Raw genomic sequence first — 20,026 nt, forward strand, 5'->3', positions numbered from 1 at the left:
CACTCGGTAGAGTGCGGCACTTGGGAGTGTGGTGGCGCTCCCGCCGAGGGTTCGGATCCCATATAGAGACCGGTCCGCCCACTCTCACTGGTTGAGCGCGGTGCAGGTGTGACACCGAGGGTTGCGATCCCGTTACTGGTCACGGGAGGGAGGGAGGGAGGAAGGATGGGAGGGAGGAAGGAAGGAAGGAAGGAAGGAATAGGAAGGAAATCCTGACACCTGCCACAACACAGATGAGCTCTGAAAGCACTGTGCTAAGTGAAATCAGCCCACCTGATGATTCCACTTATCTGAGGCATCTAGAGTAATCAAAAACAGACACAGACAGTAGAATGGTGGCTGCTGGGGGAGGGAAGAATGGGGACTTACAGTCTGATGGGGGTGGAGTTTCAGTGTTACAGATGGAGAGTCATGGAGGCGGATGGTGGGGATGGTTGCATTTCATGAACGCATTTAATCGCCTTGAACAATGGTTAAGATGGTAAATTTTATGTTGTGTGTATTTTGAAAAATAACAATAAAAAAATTAGGAAGTAAAAAAAGTTCAGGGGCAAAAACCTATATATTTGGAAAATGAAATTTTCTTATAACTAACTCATAAATTATGAGAAAATCGTAGTGCAAATGGTACCATATTTAGAACTGAGTGACCCTGTATGTTCTATGTAAAGCAACACTTAGAGGTGATACTGATTACACACCTTCATTAGAACACAAGAAGAGTTATAAAACAATGAGTCAGCAGGGATGACAATATAAAAAACTGGTTATTTGATAAAATGAATAAAACAGTCAAATCTTTAAAAAGAGTGAATCATAAAAAAAAACCCCACGAAATTAACACTAGTGAGAATTAAAACAAAAAAGGAATGAAAGTATAGATTAGATTGATTTTTAAAAATCACAATAAAACATTATGAACAACACTACGTCAATGAATTTGAAAACTTAGATGAAATGAACAGTTTTATAGAAATATGTTAAAAAATGACTCAAAAAGGAATTTTTACAAACCTGACTAAACTAATAACCATTCAAGAAAGTAAGTCAGCCAGAAGTTTCTGCCTCCAGAGAAGACAGTTTTACAGCCAAGCTTCACCAAACCTGAAGGATATACAACCTGTTTCAGAGAACAGGAAAAGCAGCACAGCTACCCAATTCGTTCTATGAGGTACCAAACCTTGATGTCAAGGCATCCAAGATACACACAGGAGACTCACAGACACAGACGTACAAGCCCCACACCAGATATCAGTGAATCACATGCAGCAGTTTATAAAACAAAATACCACGACCAAGGAGGGGATATGCCAGGAATGCAAGGACAGTTCAACATTGGAAAAAATCTATCAGTGTAATCAATCACATTAACAGACTGAAGAAGAGCAGCATGATTATCCTAAGAAATACAGGAAAAGCTTAATTCACACTAAAAACCCTTTGCAAATTAACAAGAGGGAACTTCCTTAATATGATGAAGGGCATATATAAAATAAACTACAGCAAATATCGTAATTAATGGTAAAACTTTAGAAGCATTCCTGTTTTAGCAAGGAATAAGATGCCAGCTATAATTCCATATTCAACTAAAAGTTCTTCCCAATACAATAAGACAAAAATTAAGAGGTATAAAAATTGAAAGAGACAAACTGTTGTTCCTGTAGACAATGTGATTACCTATAAAGAAAATCTAAGAAAATCTACTAACCAGCTACTGGAATTAAGTTCAGCAGAGTTATTGGATACCAGCGTACCTATACCTCAGCATGATCAATCAAAAAATTCTACAGAAAATAATACCATGCTGTTCACAATAGCAACAAAATCTAGGTAGTCCTAGTAAGTCTAACTAAAGACATAAAAAATCTCTTTAAAAATATCACAAAACACTATTAAGAAGATCTGAATAAATAAAAACATATACTATGGAAGGAAAAACTCAATACCATAATAAAGTCGACATTCTTCAAATTTATCTATAAAACAAATAAAATTATGCTCAAAATTCCAAAAGGGTTTTCATGGAAATATACTCAAGGTGGTTCACTGAAGCACTGTTAACAGGAATAAAATTGGAAATAACTTAGGAGTGCACCTATAGGGAAAGGATAAATCCACTACAGTGGCACAGTCACACATTTGTTCCCAATCAACATGAACCGTAGCCCTGGGGTGACATGGCAGCCCTCCGTGGTGAAACAGAACAGAGGAAGCACTGCACACCAACTTCAGAACAGTTTCCCTGGAGAGGGAAAAAGGGGCTTCAACTGTATCCATAATGTTTTATTATGTTTAAAAAAAAAAAAAAGAAAGAAAAGCAAATACAGCAAAACATGGGTGGGGGTAGATGGGTGTTTTTTAAATTGGTATTTTAAATTGGTCTCTGTATTTTTCCATATGTTTAAAATGTTTTATGTCAAAAATAAATAAAAATAAGGGCCCCAGAGAATGGTGCATTATAAGTTGACAAAACTGATTTTACTTTCCTGACTTTTGCTCCTTCAGTCTTCTTTTAGGTCCCACTACTTTGTACGTTCTGCTGGAAAACTGCATTTAGTCTCCTGTTTCTTCCAATAAGGATGACCTTTGAGGCACCAGCCTAGTCCTGCTGCTGGAGGCCCACGAAGTGAGGGAGCCGGGGTGAGACTTCCTCCTTCCAAACCAGAGTCTCCAGACCCACCCCGAGGCTTGCAGCACGAGGCTCTCCCATCCTCCTGCTTTCACAATGATTATATACCAAAATCTGAACTTTCTTTAATTCCCAGACCAATCATCCTAAAAGTGCATTGAAGAATGATGCTAAATGGTGATATTCAGAATCAAACAACTTTACTTTCTAAAATCATAACCAACTAATTTTGGAGCCAATATTTTATAAATAAAACACGTGATAAAATAAATTTCTCTACAAAAGAACCACAGTTCTTCACATTATCAAACCCCACTGGGAAAACAGAGCAGCCCTCTTCCGGACATTCTCCTACCTCTTCAGAGACTCTATAAAAGCCACTCGGGCATCAGGGACTTTCGGGAGCTGTGAAGAGAGAGACGAGTATGTGAAGCAGACAAGGTGCGTCTCTGTTTTGTGCAGGCTTGGTCCTAAACTCATGAACACACATACTGACCACTCGAGGTGTGAGCAGGGCAGGCAGAAAGTGGGTCACGTAGTAGGACCTCCTGAATATGCTGCAACACAGAAAAGCAGACGGCATCTTCCAGGACACCTGGTTTCTCAACTTTCACAGATGTCACTGCTGTTTCAGAGGGTGGCGCCACAGGTGGCTCTTCCCATTTCAAGGCTGTGATGTTTTATCATGTTTTTAAGCCCTCTTTTTCACTGCTCTATAAGCCACAGCCCTGCGTCCCAGCCTCTGCTTGCCTTTGGCATGGCCGTGGAACCTGGGCTACTCTAAGGTGGTAAGGGTCACAACAGGTCCAATTCTCCGGGGAGCTGGAATCAGTTCACCCATACTGGTAACAACCAAAATTCAAGATGTTTTGGGATTTTACCAGGAGCAAGACTGAGGGTCGAAATGCTCAACCCAGGATTAAAGAAAGGAAAACTGCACCTGTGCTGGGTGAGACCCTCAGGGCCAGCCCAAGGCGATGTTACCTCTGTCATGTCCCCTGCGGATGACAAGTCCTTGTAGAGCCCCATGTTTTCCATAGAAACCTGAAGAGAGGGGACAGAATGAGAACATGAGAACAAAGACAGACCCTGGTCCAGGAAGCAGGTGTGATAGGCATCTGGACTTACCTGGAGGTCAGCCAGCCGCGTCTTGGCCAGCGAGACATAGTCCGTGAGGAGGGAGCGGTACTTGCTGGGAACCAGCGGGGGGTGGAGGATGTGCACCTGAGGACAGGGGGCCACGGTTCACTCCCAGCATGCAGGGATGCCGAGCAGAGAGACAGCCTTCACCAGGCTTGCAAGTGAACATAGAGGTGAGTAACTAGCAAAAGTAACCCACACAGTAGAAGCTGCTTCCACAGGCAAAAACAAAAAGGAATTCTGAGGAAGCTGGTCCTGCACGTGCTGGGGCGGCCAGTGGAGTCACAGGCCCAGCAGGCCATGCCAGCTGGCCACCTGCGGCTATGTCGACAGGCCCCAGCCCCTCCTGGTCAGAGGAGACAAAGGACACAGCAACAACCACGGACACACAGATTCTAGAAACAGTACGTTTCAGGAGGACACATGGATGTCTTGGACATGCTGAGTTCGAGTTCACAAAGAACCAACGACAGGTGGCAGGTTAAGAGAAAAGAGGGCTGAGGCCAGGCTGTGGAGATCCAGAGCAAGATGTGCATATGAAGACAGGGAAGTCAGAGAATCAGCCACAGACAACCAGGGCAGAAGCTGGAGGGGGTGGGCAGAACCTGGGTGAGGGTCTCCACACATCAGACTCCATGTCCTGAGACTTTCCCTTCAGAAGGGGGCCGGGGCAGAGAAGGCCATAGGTACCCCTGGTGACCAAACCCCTCGCCCTCATTTAATCTACCTCTCCCTCACTCCTGTGATGGGGGCACAACTCTTGGGGGGCTCAGGACAGGAGGGCTGTCCTGACACTGCCAGTGGGTCCACAGCTCTGTCTAGATGGCATCTTTTCATCTTAAAGGACTGCTGCCTACAGCTGCAAACCCAACAGCACCCAGCAGAGGAGAACCCAGAACTCAGGACTCAGCTGGGGAGGGCATACAGCCACCTGTGCTTCTTCCCACCTTATTGTGGACTCACTCTTTGGATTGTAATGCAAATTTCTTAATAATAAGAGGGTTAGAATCAGTTTCCAGTTACCCACCCCCCAAAAACAAAAGCTGGGAGTAGTTATCTGATAAAAAAAGAAAGCCACAGTAAAGCATCTCTTAATCATGAAATTAATACAGATTTGCTACAAAAAATTCCAACTTTACAGGTTTGGATCCCTGCACTAGCCAATCATCAAAAAAAAAAAAAACAGTAAAGCATCTCTTAATCATGAAATTAATACAGATTTGCTACAAAAAATTCCAACTTTATAGGTTTGGATCCCTGCACTAGCCAATCATCAAAAAAAATAATAATAATAATAATAATAATATAAAAAATACAAACTGGTATACTAGTGTGAAGTCCTGCTTCTTTTCTTCCACTCCAGGAAGCAATGACCATGGGCAGTTTGGGGTATTCCTTCCAGATTCTTCTCCTTGAACTTAACAACAGATCACTTTCTTCCCAGGCCACCACTTGGACCCACTCACTCTTGTGAATGGCCCTGCGGCATTTCATTGCATGGTGACATAGTTATGGACCCATCTCCTGGACAAGGATATGTGGACGGCCTCTGGCATCTGCCCTGACAGATGTGAGGCCACTCGCTCCACATCTACACTGCCATCCCCAGATGGACTGTTTGCACTGTTTCACCAATACTAGCTGCTCAGGCAGGGAGGAGCTGGGCCCACGCTCACATCAGGTCTGCAGGAGGCTTGGGGGCGAGCAGGCCAGTCCTTAGATCCAGGGGAAGGTGACAGGAAGCACCAGGAATCACGGATGCTGCAGCCAATGCTCACCTGCATGTACCAGGGGGCCTCGAAGGGCACGAGGTCAGACAAGAACTTGAAGAGGAAGACCAGTGCCTTCTTGCTGCAGCCGTGGTAGCCACGTGTACTCCCGAAGGAGGCCTGGGGAGAGAGACAGGCATGAGGCTTGGACAGCCAGGCGCTGCTCATCAGGCAGCCAACCCCACAGGCTGCACCAACCAGACGGGGGCCAACTCAGCCATAGCTATGCTGCTGCTACAGTCTCTGTCTCGTAAAGAGAAAACTGCTGCTGAAAAAATAAAAACAACTGAAAGTAATCATGGTTCATACATTTAATCACATCATGGCTGTGCCTAGACTGAAGAGAAGGGCAGAAAGCTTACTCTAAGACAGAAGCAAATCTGCTGTGGAGAACAGTGACTGCGGCACCCTGCTGTGATTGGGGGTGTGGGGCTTTTCACTGCCCTAACAAGGAAGGGCTCCATCCCACGAGCAGACAAGATTCCCCCAGGAGAGGCGACTGAGGAAACACAGCCATGGAGTCCACCCCTCCAAGACCCTGAAATTGCAAGACCATCACAGAACAAGCATGGGACTCCAGGGCTCCAGGGGCAGAGGGAGTGTACCAGCCACTGCCAAAGGACCCTGGCAGGGGAGATTCTGAACAAGCACTGGCTCTGAATACATTGCAAATGATCCTGCAGAGAACATCATGGACCTACGTGTGGACTGAACAACTCATCCCAAAACGCATAAACTCCTGCATCCGCCGTGCACCAATGTGCAGCCACCACGGAAGCCTCAATTAGTTACTAACGCTGCTCATCATGGAAACTGAATTGCAGCTTGAACCGAAGGTTTACCTCAGCCTTTTTGAAAGTGTACAGCATTTTGCCAAAATCATCTAATTCTTTGGAATGTTATCATGATACAGACAAAAAGCCATTAGAAAAAAGGGGAAATGCAGATTACACAGTCACGAAAAGAAAGCTCAGAGAAGTCAACTGTCTTGCCAAACATAAGGAAGACAGCTCAATACTCGTCAGTGAAAGATTTAAACAGGACCCAAGACTGCTCACAGGCTCCCTCCCTCAACATGTCCCTAGCCAGTTCTTACCTTAAATTCTCCCACCAGGCACAAGGGGCCTCTTCAGCCTCCCCAAATCACCCACACTGAGCCATTCCTGTCTCTGGGCAACAGTCACTCAACTAAAAGTGAGCCTCGAAGGAGATATTACGGGTTACTGGAAGCACTAGCATGACACATCCAAGGACCCCGGTGTTGCTCAGTGTCATGCCAGGAAAAAGGCAGTTCTTTCCATTATTAAAAAAGTTACGTCTAATGCACAATATGAAGTGCTAAGAGCCACACGACCGCAGAGGGCTCAAACTTGCAATCAGTGGGTCTATTTACACTAACATTTCTTCAGAATAAAGATGAAGGCAGATCTTCCAACACTGAACACACACACACACACACACACACACACACACACACACAGCAAGACTCATCGAACTGCACACTTACAGTGGATGCACTTATTTAAATTATACATCAATAAATTTATTTAAAAAGGTAAAAGGAAAAGCAAACAAAAACATAATAACCCTTTGACACAGCACTTCAGAAGTATCCCTCTCCTGGGCCGGCCCGGTGGCGCACTGCGCTAGTGCGCCGCTTGTGAAGCGCGGTGGCGCTCCCGCCGAGGGTTCGGATCCCACATACAGACCGGTTCCCGCTCACTGGCTGAGCGAGGTGCGGGCGCAGCACCGAGGGTTGCGATCCCGTTGCCGGTCCTGGTCCGGTACAGGGGCAACACTGAGGGTTGCGATCCGTTGCCAGACACAAAAAAAAAAAAAAAAAAAAAAAAAAAAAAAAGAAGTATCCCTCTCCCAACCACCTATCACCGCAAGATCTGAACAACGTCAACCCTGGGAGATGCCTGATCCATGACCCAGTCGACTGGGGCCTGCAGCACAGAGCAGACCAGGCCCAGCAGGCAGAGCCTGCTCAGCAGGGACAGCGCACACCTCCAGAAATCAGGTCACCCAAGCGTGAGTGGCCATGACTGTCAGGCTGGGTTCTGGCATCAGTTTTATGTACCTCGCTGTGGACACAGCAAACGACTATTTAATGGGAGTGCCAAGCCAACAGGCCACGCCGGGAAAAGCCTAAGGGCAGAGGAGGGGACTTTAAGGAGTGAAAGAGAAAGTACATCATGCAATGACCCATCGGACAGACAGCCCAGCTCTGTAGCCTGCCCTTCTCAGAGGGCCCCAGGGTGGGAGCAGCGACAGGCAGCCTTCTTGGGGAGGGTGAACTTTCCACATGAGGTACCTAGTCCACCAGAAAGGTGCTGGCTGGAAGCCCAAACCCTATAACCAGATAGCTTTTTTTTTTTTTTTTGAGACTGGCTGCACCGCGCTCAGCCAGTGAGCGCACCGGCCATCCCTATATAGGATCCGAACCCGCGGCGGGAGCGTCACTGCGCTCCCAGCGCCCCACTCTCCCGAGTGCACCACGGGCTCGGCCCCAGATAGCTTTTTAAATGGCATCTTTACACATGGCTGCTGAGAAACTCATGTCCCAAAGATGCCCCCACATGTGTTCTCACACTGGGTGGCAGGGGATCCCAGAGGTTCCCCCTCAGGAGTTTGGATGCAGCAGGTCTGAGATAGGCCCTGGGTCTGCAGGTTCAAAGCCCTTTCCAGGCTAGTCTGAGGCTCACTTAGGTGGACAGCTGCATGAACTTGTCAGAACATCTAATGTATCGTGGAAAACAAGAGAAAAGGAGAGAATATGAGAAGCCTCTGAAAAACAGGACTTGTTTTGGGACTTAAAAGAAAATGAAAGGGTTGGCCAATTAGCTCAGTTGGTTAGAGCATGGTGTTATAACACCAAGGCCAAGCGTTCAGATCTCAGTACCAACCAGATGCCCTGAAAAACAGGACTTGTTTTGGGACTTAAAAGAAAATGAAAGGGTTGGCCAATTAGCTCAGGTGGTTAGAGCATGGTGTTATAACACCAAGGCCAAGCGTTCAGATCTCAGTACCAACCAGATGCCAAAAAAAAAAAAAAAGAGAGACAGTACATTCTTCAAAAAGCAGCAGCCACCTCTGATTCCACTCTTTCCTAATTGATTTCACTAATTTTCTTATACAAGAGGGAGGGCGGCTCCATCAAGAAGGGGAGGCAGAAACCAAGGGGCAGCTGAGGCCCTGGACAGGGAAGGATGTGAAGCCTTCCACCAGTGAGCAGCGCACGCTGCAGGGAGGGCAGTAGAGATGCACCCGGGAGCTTTGTCCAGGGCCATTTCAGCAAAGCTGATCTCCTGATGTCCCTTCATGCTCATTACAGAGAGCACCAGGCCTGCTGGAGGATCAGCCAGTCAGGTGACTGACTCACCAGTGACTCACCTTGAACCAGTCCGCATACGACAGGAACACAGAGGGGCTCTCCAGCACTGCCTGGCGCACAACCAGGAATGCGGTGACCATGCTGTCCAGGTGGTAGCTCTCAAACGCATGGGCCATCAAATGGGCCACCCAATCTACGTAAGAACCATGACATAGTCACACCAGGGCTTCCAGCAGAAATAAAATGTAAGTTCTGCTAGGGAATCAAGCATTCCAGTTAGGAGAATGTGCTTACCCAAACACCAGTTTTAAAAAGATGGGATAATGATCACAGCATGCCACACACACACTCTTTGGGACTTCAGTGAAGAAGCAGAGTCTGCTCTACTACTCCCGGCACAGTCAGTGCGGATGGGAGAGTCTGGTGGGCATGGTGCCCCAACAGGAGGCGCCACAGGCTCTGGCAGGCAGGGAAGGGCTTTGCTGATGGGTTCAGCCACAAACACTGGAATTCTGCTGACACCAGCACAGCACACACTCGCACACGCACACACACTGAACAGCACCACACAGCTCCCATGGAAGCACACCTTTGACCAGCTGCTGTGCTTCTGGGAAGCAGACGACCAGCACAGACAGGCAGCAGAGCACATGCTGCCAGTTCACTTCGTGTGTTTCCAGAACTTCTTGCAAGTGGCCAACCACCTCCTCTGGACTCAACATCACAAAGAGCTGAAATGAAAGCAGCCGCTCCCTTCAATGTCAAAGCAAACCAATGTCAGATAGAAGCTGGTTCCCCACTTCCTGATCCCACAGCCGACAGCAGCACCTCCCACTTCCCATCAGAAAGGCACAGAGGTGGTTGCATGCAGACAAGCATGGAGTTGTAACAGTGGACACTCTGGCCTCTCTCCTCTCTGTAGTGGTCAGTACTGCTTGGAGGAAATTCTCCTCACCTCAGGGAGGAGGGCTCTGCCCAAGTGACAATTCAGGAGGAGGGCTCTGCCCAAGTGACAATTCAGTCTCCTGGTCTCTGAACGGCAGTCCGCAAATGGACAGATGTGTCTCCCTGAAGACTCCTGAACCTCCCCAGACAGTGTCCACAGAAGTCGGTTTCACAAGGACTTGGACCACAGAACCTTCACCAGCCAGCACATCTTAAATCCCTAACACACAACGCACAGCAGCAGGTCCCAACACCAGCAAACACTCACCCTGCAGAACAGCGTGCTGAGCAGAGGGTGGGTCCTGGCAAAGCTCCAGTCTCTCTGCATTTGAATGGCATCAGACACTTCAGGAGGAGAGACAGACAAAAACGGCAAGTCGGTGATTATCAAAAAGCTGTCGTTTACAGCTTCGATGTGAAAAAACTATCTTGTTTCAATTTGTGTTTTTTCAGTTGTTAGTGAAATTCACCCATGTGCCTGTTTAACTATTTTCTATGTTATCAACTCTCTGTGCCTTCGGCCTGGTTACCTACAGGTAATTCTCCATCACGGCTGCTGTTTTCCAATGCATCAATTACACTTGACACCGCCAACAAACCCCTCACAGTGAGGGCGCTGCTGCAAGTGTGCTCTGCATGAGGCGGCACTGAGGGGCTGAGCACCCCTTGGAGCTGTGCCCCACACCCTGTCTGCAGTTTCCCACCGCAGCACCTACCCTCGGGAGGTGGACTTATTAGCAAGAGTGGAAACTTGGAAAAAGTCCGTCATATAAAAGGTAACAGGACATTCATTGGGTAGATGACATAAGTATTAAACACTTTTAATAAAACTACATAGCTGCATAAAAAATGCTTATGATACAGTAACATTAAAACAGAATCATGGTATTTACAGTATAACTGTCCTGTAAAACTCTGTTTAGAAAAAGGCCATGAGAAGGGCCAGCCTGTGGCTCACTTGGGAGAGTGTGGTGCTGATAACACCAAGGCCACAGGTTTGGATCCCTATATAGGGATGACCGGTTAGCTCAACTGGGAGTTCACGGTTCTGACTACACCAAGTCAAGGGTTAAGATCCCCTTACCGGTCTTTTAAAGAGAAAAAAAAAAAGGACATAAATGTTTCATGTTAAAGATATTTCTATTTGGTGAGAAAATGGGTAACAATTCTTCTGTCCACTCTTCTTTAACTTTGAGTTTCCTTATAAGAATGTGTTACTTTCAAATCAAAGATATTTAATAATAAAGTGGCCTTTCTGATCTTGAGGTGTCTCAGAGCATTAAATCCTCTGTACATATCTTGGAGCCCAATCTCCCGTCAAGCCACAGAAGCTGCCCAAGAGCCCGTGGTGTCTCCCGTCAGGGCAGCACTGCAGCAACAAGGGGAAACACCCCAGGCACACTGGGGGGTGACTCTGCAACTTTGGCACCTGGGACCCACCTTTCAGCACAGGGTTGTGAGTCAGTATCTGAGTCAGAGTATGACTGAAAAACCTCTTTGGAGAATCTGTTGAGATTATACTGGAATATGTGTGTCCACTGAACACGCTGAACCTGCAGATGCAGCAGAGAGAGGCTGTCAGGGAAGGAAGCACCGCCCGCAGGTGTCTAAGCACAAAGAGGGGCTCACAGGTAGTCCTTTCTCTAAGCCTTGAGAGCACCTTCTCTGCCTGGCCACCACACCCACAGACTTCAACGGAATCCAAGCAAGTGCAGCCTCAACAAGAAGGAAAACGAAGCAGCAGAGACCATCAGGTGGAGGCAGGTAAGAGGTCAGCAGGGGATGGGCCCACACAGCCACAGTCCCAGCAAACTCTGCCAACTCCACACAGGCTTGGTTTTACCATCTGTGAAACAGGATCATAGAACCTCCTCCCAGGGTCATGCCAAGTCTGGAATGAAGAGCGTGTCACACATGTACTCTAAGAATGCAGCCATTACCATGCAACTAAAAACTAAAGCCAGCAACATCCCATGAGAGGACCAGGAGGGAGTGACAAGCACTGGTGTTCCCTGGGCTACCCATGAGGGAGCAGGATGAGATGGGGTGAACTGGGGTCAGCAGGGCCAGGCATCAAGGCCACATGAGGTCTGTTGGCATGTGCAGTTGGCCTACACACAGCTGTGCAAAATGTCTCATATCCAGATGTCACACAGCCCTCACAACCCATGGCAGCAAAGAGCCTATACATCCCAATTCCCCAGGTGAGAAAATCAATGGTCCTAGCAGTTAAATGAACACCTGCACACCTGGCAGTGAGACGTTGGCTCTGTGAAAACTCAGGTGCTCACGCAACACCATGGGCAGGAGGGAGAACAAGGGGACACGGGTGGGTGGGGGACGCTGTACTTCCTCACAGGGCAGGGCTTTGGGAACACTCCCTCTCCCAGTGTGTGAGGGAGGATGGCCACCCAGATTGTTAGACGATGCATGAGTTCAAAGTATTGGCAACCAATTAAAAAAGAGATAGACCAGCAATTGTTCTCCAACTCTCTGGACATCCGTTTGAGGAATCTATTCACACAGAATATGAAAACAAGCACTCTGTTACAGACTGAATTGTGTCCCTACAAAATTCACGTATTGAAGCCCTAACTCCCAGTGTAATGGTATTTGTAGGTGGGGCCTTTTGGAGGTGATTATGTTCAGATGAGGTTATGAGGGTGGGGCCTCATGATGGGATTAGTGCCCTTACAAGAAGAGATACCAGACAGCTTTTTTTCTCACTCCATCATGGGAGGACACAGACACAGGCATGGTCTGCAAGCCAGGAAGAGGGCCCACACCAGAACTCAACCATGCTGGCTGGCTCCCTGATCTTGGATTTCCAGCCTCCAGAACTGTGAGAAAATGTCAGTGGTTGAAGCCACAGTCTACAGAATCTTTTATGGCAGCCTGAGCTAACTAATACGCACACACAAACATTTAGAGAATAATTCAGCGTTTTATGCACTTTTAATGAGTACTGAATTATACAGTACATTTTCCTGAGTACTATTAAAGTAACTGTGGGTACAGGATATCAGGAGCAAAAAAAGAAAATAAAGATTGAGAAGGCCTAGAAATGGTGGGGAATTTTCGTGTTTCTCAAGACTCAAACTTCAAGCTCCCCCTACCCACATCAGTTTGAAGTAAACCTCAACCACCCCACCTCCCCCGACTAAGACACTCCACCTTCCACCAGCTCCAAGGCCCCTCCTCCCATCCTCAAGTGTGTCAACATGCATCTCTGCAGAACCATGCACAGAGAGGTTACTGCAGCAAAACTGACTTCTGGTGAATCTGAGCAGGACCCTGGAAAGCAGGCGGAGATGAATGACAATGTTATTCTGGAAAGCCCCATGGTGAGGGGTCTAAGAGGGAAGCAACAGGGAAGGACAGACTCAGGTGAGAAGGCCCAGGGCAGTGGGGGGGTGGGGAGGGGCGGACACAGTAGGTGGGAAGAAGGGTTGGCAACAACTCTCAGGAGTCCCATTCCGTAAGACAGGAGTGCAGGAATTCCAGAGGCAGAACATGAGCCCACAGTAAGAGGGGCCCGGCTTCCTGCCTCATCTTCCAAGGGAGAAGGCTGGTCAGTGCCTTCCAACTGTCACCCCCTCCTGATGTTATCACAAATGCAGAGGAAGTGTGCTCAGGAGTCAGCTGTTGACACTCGGGAGTGTTTAAATTATCTTAGACTTCTGACTTAGCAGGAACAGCCTCCCTGTGCACACCCAGGGACGTACCAGCACTGTGCTGCCTTGTGTGACGAGGACTCCTCCTGCACGCCGGCAGCCAAAGCATCAAGCGCAACTGACAACAGTCGGGAACAGGAAATAGCACATCAAGACAGGCCACCAAAAACAATGACTCAGTTTCTAAGTCACAGCCCTCCAGAAGCCTCCCCAATCCCCCCCTCACGGCACCATGTCCACCAAGACATCTAAGTGCCTTCAGTGCTACTAAGTCTGTAAGCCTCTAAAATTCGTCAAAATAAGTGACAACAAAATACTTCCTATTAACCACAGATTAAACTGGTGTCACTTTACACCTCTGGGAATATGAAGCCACTGGGAATTGATAGCCAGAATAAGAAGTAGAGAGTAAGTTCATACCAAATTACAACCAAAAAAGGGGGGCTCCTAATATCAAGACTCCACACAGTGGAGTCCACAGCAAGGTGAAATTCTTAAAATGGGAAGACAGAAAACTGTCAGAATAGCTTATTAGCAAATCAAGTCACTGTCAATCAGCCCATAGGGCAATCAACTCACAGATCAGCATTCTCTGCAGCACACCAAGGGCGACCTGTCAAAACGGAACACTCATGATGACCACCACGTCACAATTTTCAAGCAGTCACAAGAGAATTACTTGTTATTCTAAAGTTAAAATAAGAAATTGACTTTAGAAAGAGGTCCACGTTTAAGATTTCCTTTTAGGCCTAGAAATTATTACAATACTGAGGAGACCCAGACCCAGTGGAAATGCAGAACCTTCTGGAAGTATCCACAGTGAGAACCCACAACTGCCTCTCAGCATGGCCTGAAGCTTTGTGCTGGGGACTTGGCCACCCCCTGGCCAGCCCCACCTCACACAGCCTGTGGTTTCTGCAGGGAGGGCTCAGGAGCTTTGCTGAATCTGCTTGGCATGCCCCTTGGCAGAGCTCTCCCTCGCCCTCTTGTCCAGAAAGCACAGGCCTGGTTCTGGGCTATGGCACTACAGACCATCACCCTCAAGACCCTTGGAAACCAGAACACAGGGGCTAAGAAAGTATCACTGCTAACTTCCATTCCCTCACACCTACTGGACTTAAGAGTGATACTACTTGGCGCAGCTCACAAAACCCACAAAGTAGATTTCCTCGCAAAAATATTACAAATCGTAATGTGGGGCAAAATGTCAGCCACTGGCCCAGGAACTTCCAAAAGGGACTAAAAACTCGGGACGGGGCAGCTGTCCAGGCTGCAGCTTTCTTATAAGGAGGCCAATTCTCCTGGTTCTTCATTCTACTTTACCTCCTACCTGGGGCATCCTTTCAGGCTCCACAGTTCTTCGCAGATCTGAATCTTTCTGAAATCCACTCAAAACAAGCATTCGCACAAAATCTGAAAAACCACAAAACCAAAGTAGTTATATACATTATGGTCTCCAAACAGCAGAGTCACACAGACCACCCACTTCAGAAGGTGGATATGCGTATGGTTTCGAGGGTTAACCAGGCCCACGTGGAGCTGCCCGGACCCTCTGCTCCTAAGCCTAAGGGAAGCCCTGAAGAGCTCACTGCCCACCTGACTACAGCAAGCAACGAAAACCCTCACTGGACCAGACTTTTCTTCTTGCCATTCCATTTGAGAGGGAAATACTTTCAATAAATCAAGTTTACATTATGAATTTTTTTCTCTTAAAACAAACAATGGGCTGGCCAATGGCTCAGCTGGTTACAGAGCAGCCTTGTTAACACCAAGGTCACGGGTCAGGGTCTCCTTATCGGCCAGCCACCAAAAAAACCCCAAAATAAAATAAAAAATAAATAAAACAAACAAAAATGAGTTCCCATGGGATGTCTTATGCATTGTCTCTCCAACACGAACATCACATTCTAAGGAATGGGGCAGGAAATACATCTTTTTAAAAGATTAGAAGCAAGAAGACAGATTTGAAAGATTTTCTGTCTCATCTGCAACTTAACCTATCTGGAACCAGACTGCAGGACTTTAGAAATCTTAAACAGCTCATGCCACCAAGAAGGTTTTAAGAAGGAATATGCTTTTTGTAAAGGAACAAACCCACAAGCTACCTGTGCAGAACATTCCACTTCCCATCTAACTGTTGGGTGCAGGTGTTGCCCTTGAGGGATTACTGCAAACATAGGGTCTGCTGGCTTGGAGAGATGGGGCTGGATCACTCCATGGAAAGGGTATGGTGACACCTGCACCCAGTAAGTGGGCTGACCTACCAGAATTTCCACACCATTTGAGTTAAGTGCCAACCCAGGACGACAGATTCAGACTGAGCTATGTCACAGGGGGACTGCCATGGCCATGGGTCTGGGGAGACTGTTGTTTGCCACAGATCTTCACAACAAGAGGCATTCCCACTGAACAAAATAAATTTTACCCAAGAACCCATCTCTTGCCATGAACATACCAGCAAGCATAGTCCTGGCGATGTCAGTGTACTGGCAGGATGTTTCTATCTGTTCGCACAGAAGGCACAGGTTCCTGGAGAGCCATGCCACCACGGCCTGCATGTCAGGGTGGCTGAGGACACACACAGACACAAGCTCGACTAGATCCAACCACCCTACTTCCATCATCAGGCAATTTTCTTCAATGCTCATTTTACTAGGAAGCTGGGCCAGCCAGGATGAGCCTTTCTGCCTAAGCCTTTCTGCCCCAGGAAGTCATAATTGGGCCAGGAAAGGGGCACTACCTGGGTGCCACTGACATAAAAAGTAATCACTTTTGAAGTCTACTTATTTGGAGTAGCTTACCATTGTTAGGGGCAAAAGAAGTACAGAAATAGTAATGTAATCAGTGACAAAACAGGCAGCAGCAAGTACAGGCTGCAGGCTCTCAAGGGTGCCAGCCACGCAAACACCTACGTGACCTGCACAGCCATGATCTGGGAGAGCAGCGAGGGAGCCTCACCTGTCAGGCATTTCCCTGGTGGAATAACCAAGGGGAGCTCCTCTCACCTGCTATGGGCCATCTGTGTACCTTCTTTGAGGAAATGTCAATTGAAATGCTTTGTCCGTTTTCTAAATGGACTGTCTTTTTATTGTTGAGATGTATGAGTCCTTTATCTATTCTAAATACTAGACTCTTATCAGATATATGACTCACAAATAATTCCCCCCATTCTGTGGGTTGTCTTTTCATTGTTTTGATCATGGTCTCTGACACATAACAGTTTCTAAATTTGATGAAGGCCAATTGATCTCTTTTTTTTTTTTTTCTTTTGCTGAATGAGTTTTGGGTGTCATATCCAAGAAACTGCTTAATCCAATGTCAGGCAGATTTACCTGTTTCCTTCTAGGAGTTTTATGGTTTTAGCTCTTCCATTGAGATCTCTGACACATTTTAAGCTCACTGCTGTCTGTGGTATGAGTCCACCCTTACTCTTCTGTGTGTGGATATCATTGTCCCAGCACCATTTGTGGAAAACGCTATTTTCCCCATTGAATGATCATGGTAACTTTGCCGAAAATCAACTGACCATAAAAGTATGAAACTATGCCTCGCTCAATTCTGCTCTATCAATCTATACATTGGCCCTTATGTCAGCACTACACAGACTCAATTACTGTCTCTTTATAGTAAGTTTTTTTCTGAAAATTTTTTTGCCATTCTGGGTCCTTGCATTTCCCTATCAATCTTAGGATCAGCTTGTCAATGTTTGCAAAAATCCAGCTGAGACTCTGATGAAGATTGCACTGAATGTGTAGGTCACTTTGGGGAGTAATGCTATCTTAACAGCATTAACTTTTCCAGCCCATGGAAACAGGCTGTCTTTCCATTTACTTAGGTACTAATATCTTTCAGTGATGTTTTAAAGTTTTCAGTACAAATCTTGCACTTCCTTATTTCTAAGTCATTCTTTTTTTTAAAAAAAAGANTGAACATACCAGCAAGCATAGTCCTGGCGATGTCAGTGTACTGGCAGGATGTTTCTATCTGTTCGCACAGAAGGCACAGGTTCCTGGAGAGCCATGCCACCACGGCCTGCATGTCAGGGTGGCTGAGGACACACACAGACACAAGCTCGACTAGATCCAACCACCCTACTTCCATCATCAGGCAATTTTCTTCAATGCTCATTTTACTAGGAAGCTGGGCCAGCCAGGATGAGCCTTTCTGCCTAAGCCTTTCTGCCCCAGGAAGTCATAATTGGGCCAGGAAAGGGGCACTACCTGGGTGCCACTGACATAAAAAGTAATCACTTTTGAAGTCTACTTATTTGGAGTAGCTTACCATTGTTAGGGGCAAAAGAAGTACAGAAATAGTAATGTAATCAGTGACAAAACAGGCAGCAGCAAGTACAGGCTGCAGGCTCTCAAGGGTGCCAGCCACGCAAACACCTACGTGACCTGCACAGCCATGATCTGGGAGAGCAGCGAGGGAGCCTCACCTGTCAGGCATTTCCCTGGTGGAATAACCAAGGGGAGCTCCTCTCACCTGCTATGGGCCATCTGTGTACCTTCTTTGAGGAAATGTCAATTGAAATGCTTTGTCCGTTTTCTAAATGGACTGTCTTTTTATTGTTGAGATGTATGAGTCCTTTATCTATTCTAAATACTAGACTCTTATCAGATATATGACTCACAAATAATTCCCCCCATTCTGTGGGTTGTCTTTTCATTGTTTTGATCATGGTCTCTGACACATAACAGTTTCTAAATTTGATGAAGGCCAATTGATCTCTTTTTTTTTTTTTTCTTTTGCTGAATGAGTTTTGGGTGTCATATCCAAGAAACTGCTTAATCCAATGTCAGGCAGATTTACCTGTTTCCTTCTAGGAGTTTTATGGTTTTAGCTCTTCCATTGAGATCTCTGACACATTTTAAGCTCACTGCTGTCTGTGGTATGAGTCCACCCTTACTCTTCTGTGTGTGGATATCATTGTCCCAGCACCATTTGTGGAAAACGCTATTTTCCCCATTGAATGATCATGGTAACTTTGCCGAAAATCAACTGACCATAAAAGTATGAAACTATGCCTCGCTCAATTCTGCTCTATCAATCTATACATTGGCCCTTATGTCAGCACTACACAGACTCAATTACTGTCTCTTTATAGTAAGTTTTTTTCTGAAAATTTTTTTGCCATTCTGGGTCCTTGCATTTCCCTATCAATCTTAGGATCAGCTTGTCAATGTTTGCAAAAATCCAGCTGAGACTCTGATGAAGATTGCACTGAATGTGTAGGTCACTTTGGGGAGTAATGCTATCTTAACAGCATTAACTTTTCCAGCCCATGGAAACAGGCTGTCTTTCCATTTACTTAGGTACTAATATCTTTCAGTGATGTTTTAAAGTTTTCAGTACTAATCTTGCACTTCCTTATTTCTAAGTCATTCGGCTGTCTTTCCATTTACTTAGGTACTAATATCTTTCAGTGATGTTTTAAAGTTTTCAGTACAAATCTTGCACTTCCTTATTTCTAAGTCATTCTTTTTTTAAAAAAAAAGATGACTGGTAAGGGGATCTTAACCCTTGACTTGGTGTTGTCAGCACCACGCTCTCCCAAGTGAGACACGGGCTGGCCCTTCTAAGTCATTCTTTTTAATGCTCTGTTATATTTATTAATTTAGTTTTCATCATTACTGTGTAGAAATAAAATTGATTTTGTGTACTGATCATGTATCCTGCAACCTCGCTGATCTCGTTCGTTAGCTCTGACATTTCATATATGTATGCAAGATCATGTCATCTGCAAAGAGAGAGTTTCACTTCTTCCTTTCCAATCTGGGTGCTTTTTTTTNTTTTTTTTCCTTCCCTGCCCAGCTGTCCTTGCTGGAACCTCCAATACAATGCTGAATAGAAGCCGCAAGAGTAGGCATCCTCGTCTTTTTCCCGATCCTAAAGGGAAAGCTTTCGGTCTTTAATCATTAACTACGAGTTAGCTGTGGGTTTTTCACAGATGCCCTTTCTAGGCTGAGAAAGTTTCCTTCTATGCCTAGTTTGTTGAGTGTTATTATCATGAATGTTGAATTTTGTCAACTGTTTTTTCTACATCTATTAAGATGATCACTAGTGTCCTGTGCTCTATTAATATATTAACTGACTTTCGGGTGTTAAAGTAACCATGTGTTTTGGGGATAAATCTCACTTTGTCATGGGGTGTAATCCTATTTCTGTTTCTGGAGTCAGCTTGCTAATAGTTTTGCATCTACATTCATTAGAGATATTGGTCTGTAGTTTTCTTGTGTCCTTTTTGTCTGGCTTTTATATCAGGGTAATACTGGCCTCATGGGGTAAGTTGGGAAGTGTTCCCTTCTCTATTTTCTGAAGACTTTACAAGGTAATGGCATTATTCTTCTTTAAATGTTTGGTATTTCACCAGTGAAGTCATCTGGGGCTGAGATTTTCTGTGTGAAAAATTTTTAAATTAGTAATTCAGTTTCTTTATTTGTTACAGATCTATTCAGATTTTTTCTTTTCTTTTGTCTTTTTTTTTCGTGTCCGGCAACGGATCGCAACCCTCAGTGTCGCGCCCGTACTG

General features: G+C 46.0%; 1 protein-coding gene across 1 annotated transcript in view; it reads right to left on the reverse strand.

Moving 5' to 3' along the window:
• Positions 1 to 20,026, reverse strand: part of FANCA (Fanconi anemia, complementation group A) — a 64,284-nt gene that overhangs the window by 30,487 nt on the left and 13,771 nt on the right. Inside the window, exons 8-20 of the mRNA XM_008563561.1 lie at positions 17,430 to 17,542; positions 14,825 to 14,907; positions 14,074 to 14,107; positions 13,546 to 13,612; positions 11,261 to 11,373; positions 10,089 to 10,165; positions 9,465 to 9,606; positions 8,935 to 9,068; positions 5,548 to 5,658; positions 3,758 to 3,853; positions 3,570 to 3,673; positions 3,126 to 3,186; positions 2,985 to 3,034 (exon numbers count right to left, since the gene is read on the reverse strand). Of these exons, the coding sequence (XP_008561783.1) occupies positions 2,985 to 3,034; positions 3,126 to 3,186; positions 3,570 to 3,673; positions 3,758 to 3,853; positions 5,548 to 5,658; positions 8,935 to 9,068; positions 9,465 to 9,606; positions 10,089 to 10,165; positions 11,261 to 11,373; positions 13,546 to 13,612; positions 14,074 to 14,107; positions 14,825 to 14,907; positions 17,430 to 17,542 (1,185 nt within the window). The remainder of the gene's footprint in view (positions 1 to 2,984; positions 3,035 to 3,125; positions 3,187 to 3,569; positions 3,674 to 3,757; positions 3,854 to 5,547; positions 5,659 to 8,934; positions 9,069 to 9,464; positions 9,607 to 10,088; positions 10,166 to 11,260; positions 11,374 to 13,545; positions 13,613 to 14,073; positions 14,108 to 14,824; positions 14,908 to 17,429; positions 17,543 to 20,026) is intronic.

This window comes from Galeopterus variegatus, unplaced genomic scaffold, assembly GCF_000696425.1.
Source record: "Galeopterus variegatus unplaced genomic scaffold, G_variegatus-3.0.2 Scaffold174, whole genome shotgun sequence".
Classification (NCBI taxonomy): Eukaryota; Metazoa; Chordata; class Mammalia; order Dermoptera; family Cynocephalidae; genus Galeopterus; species Galeopterus variegatus.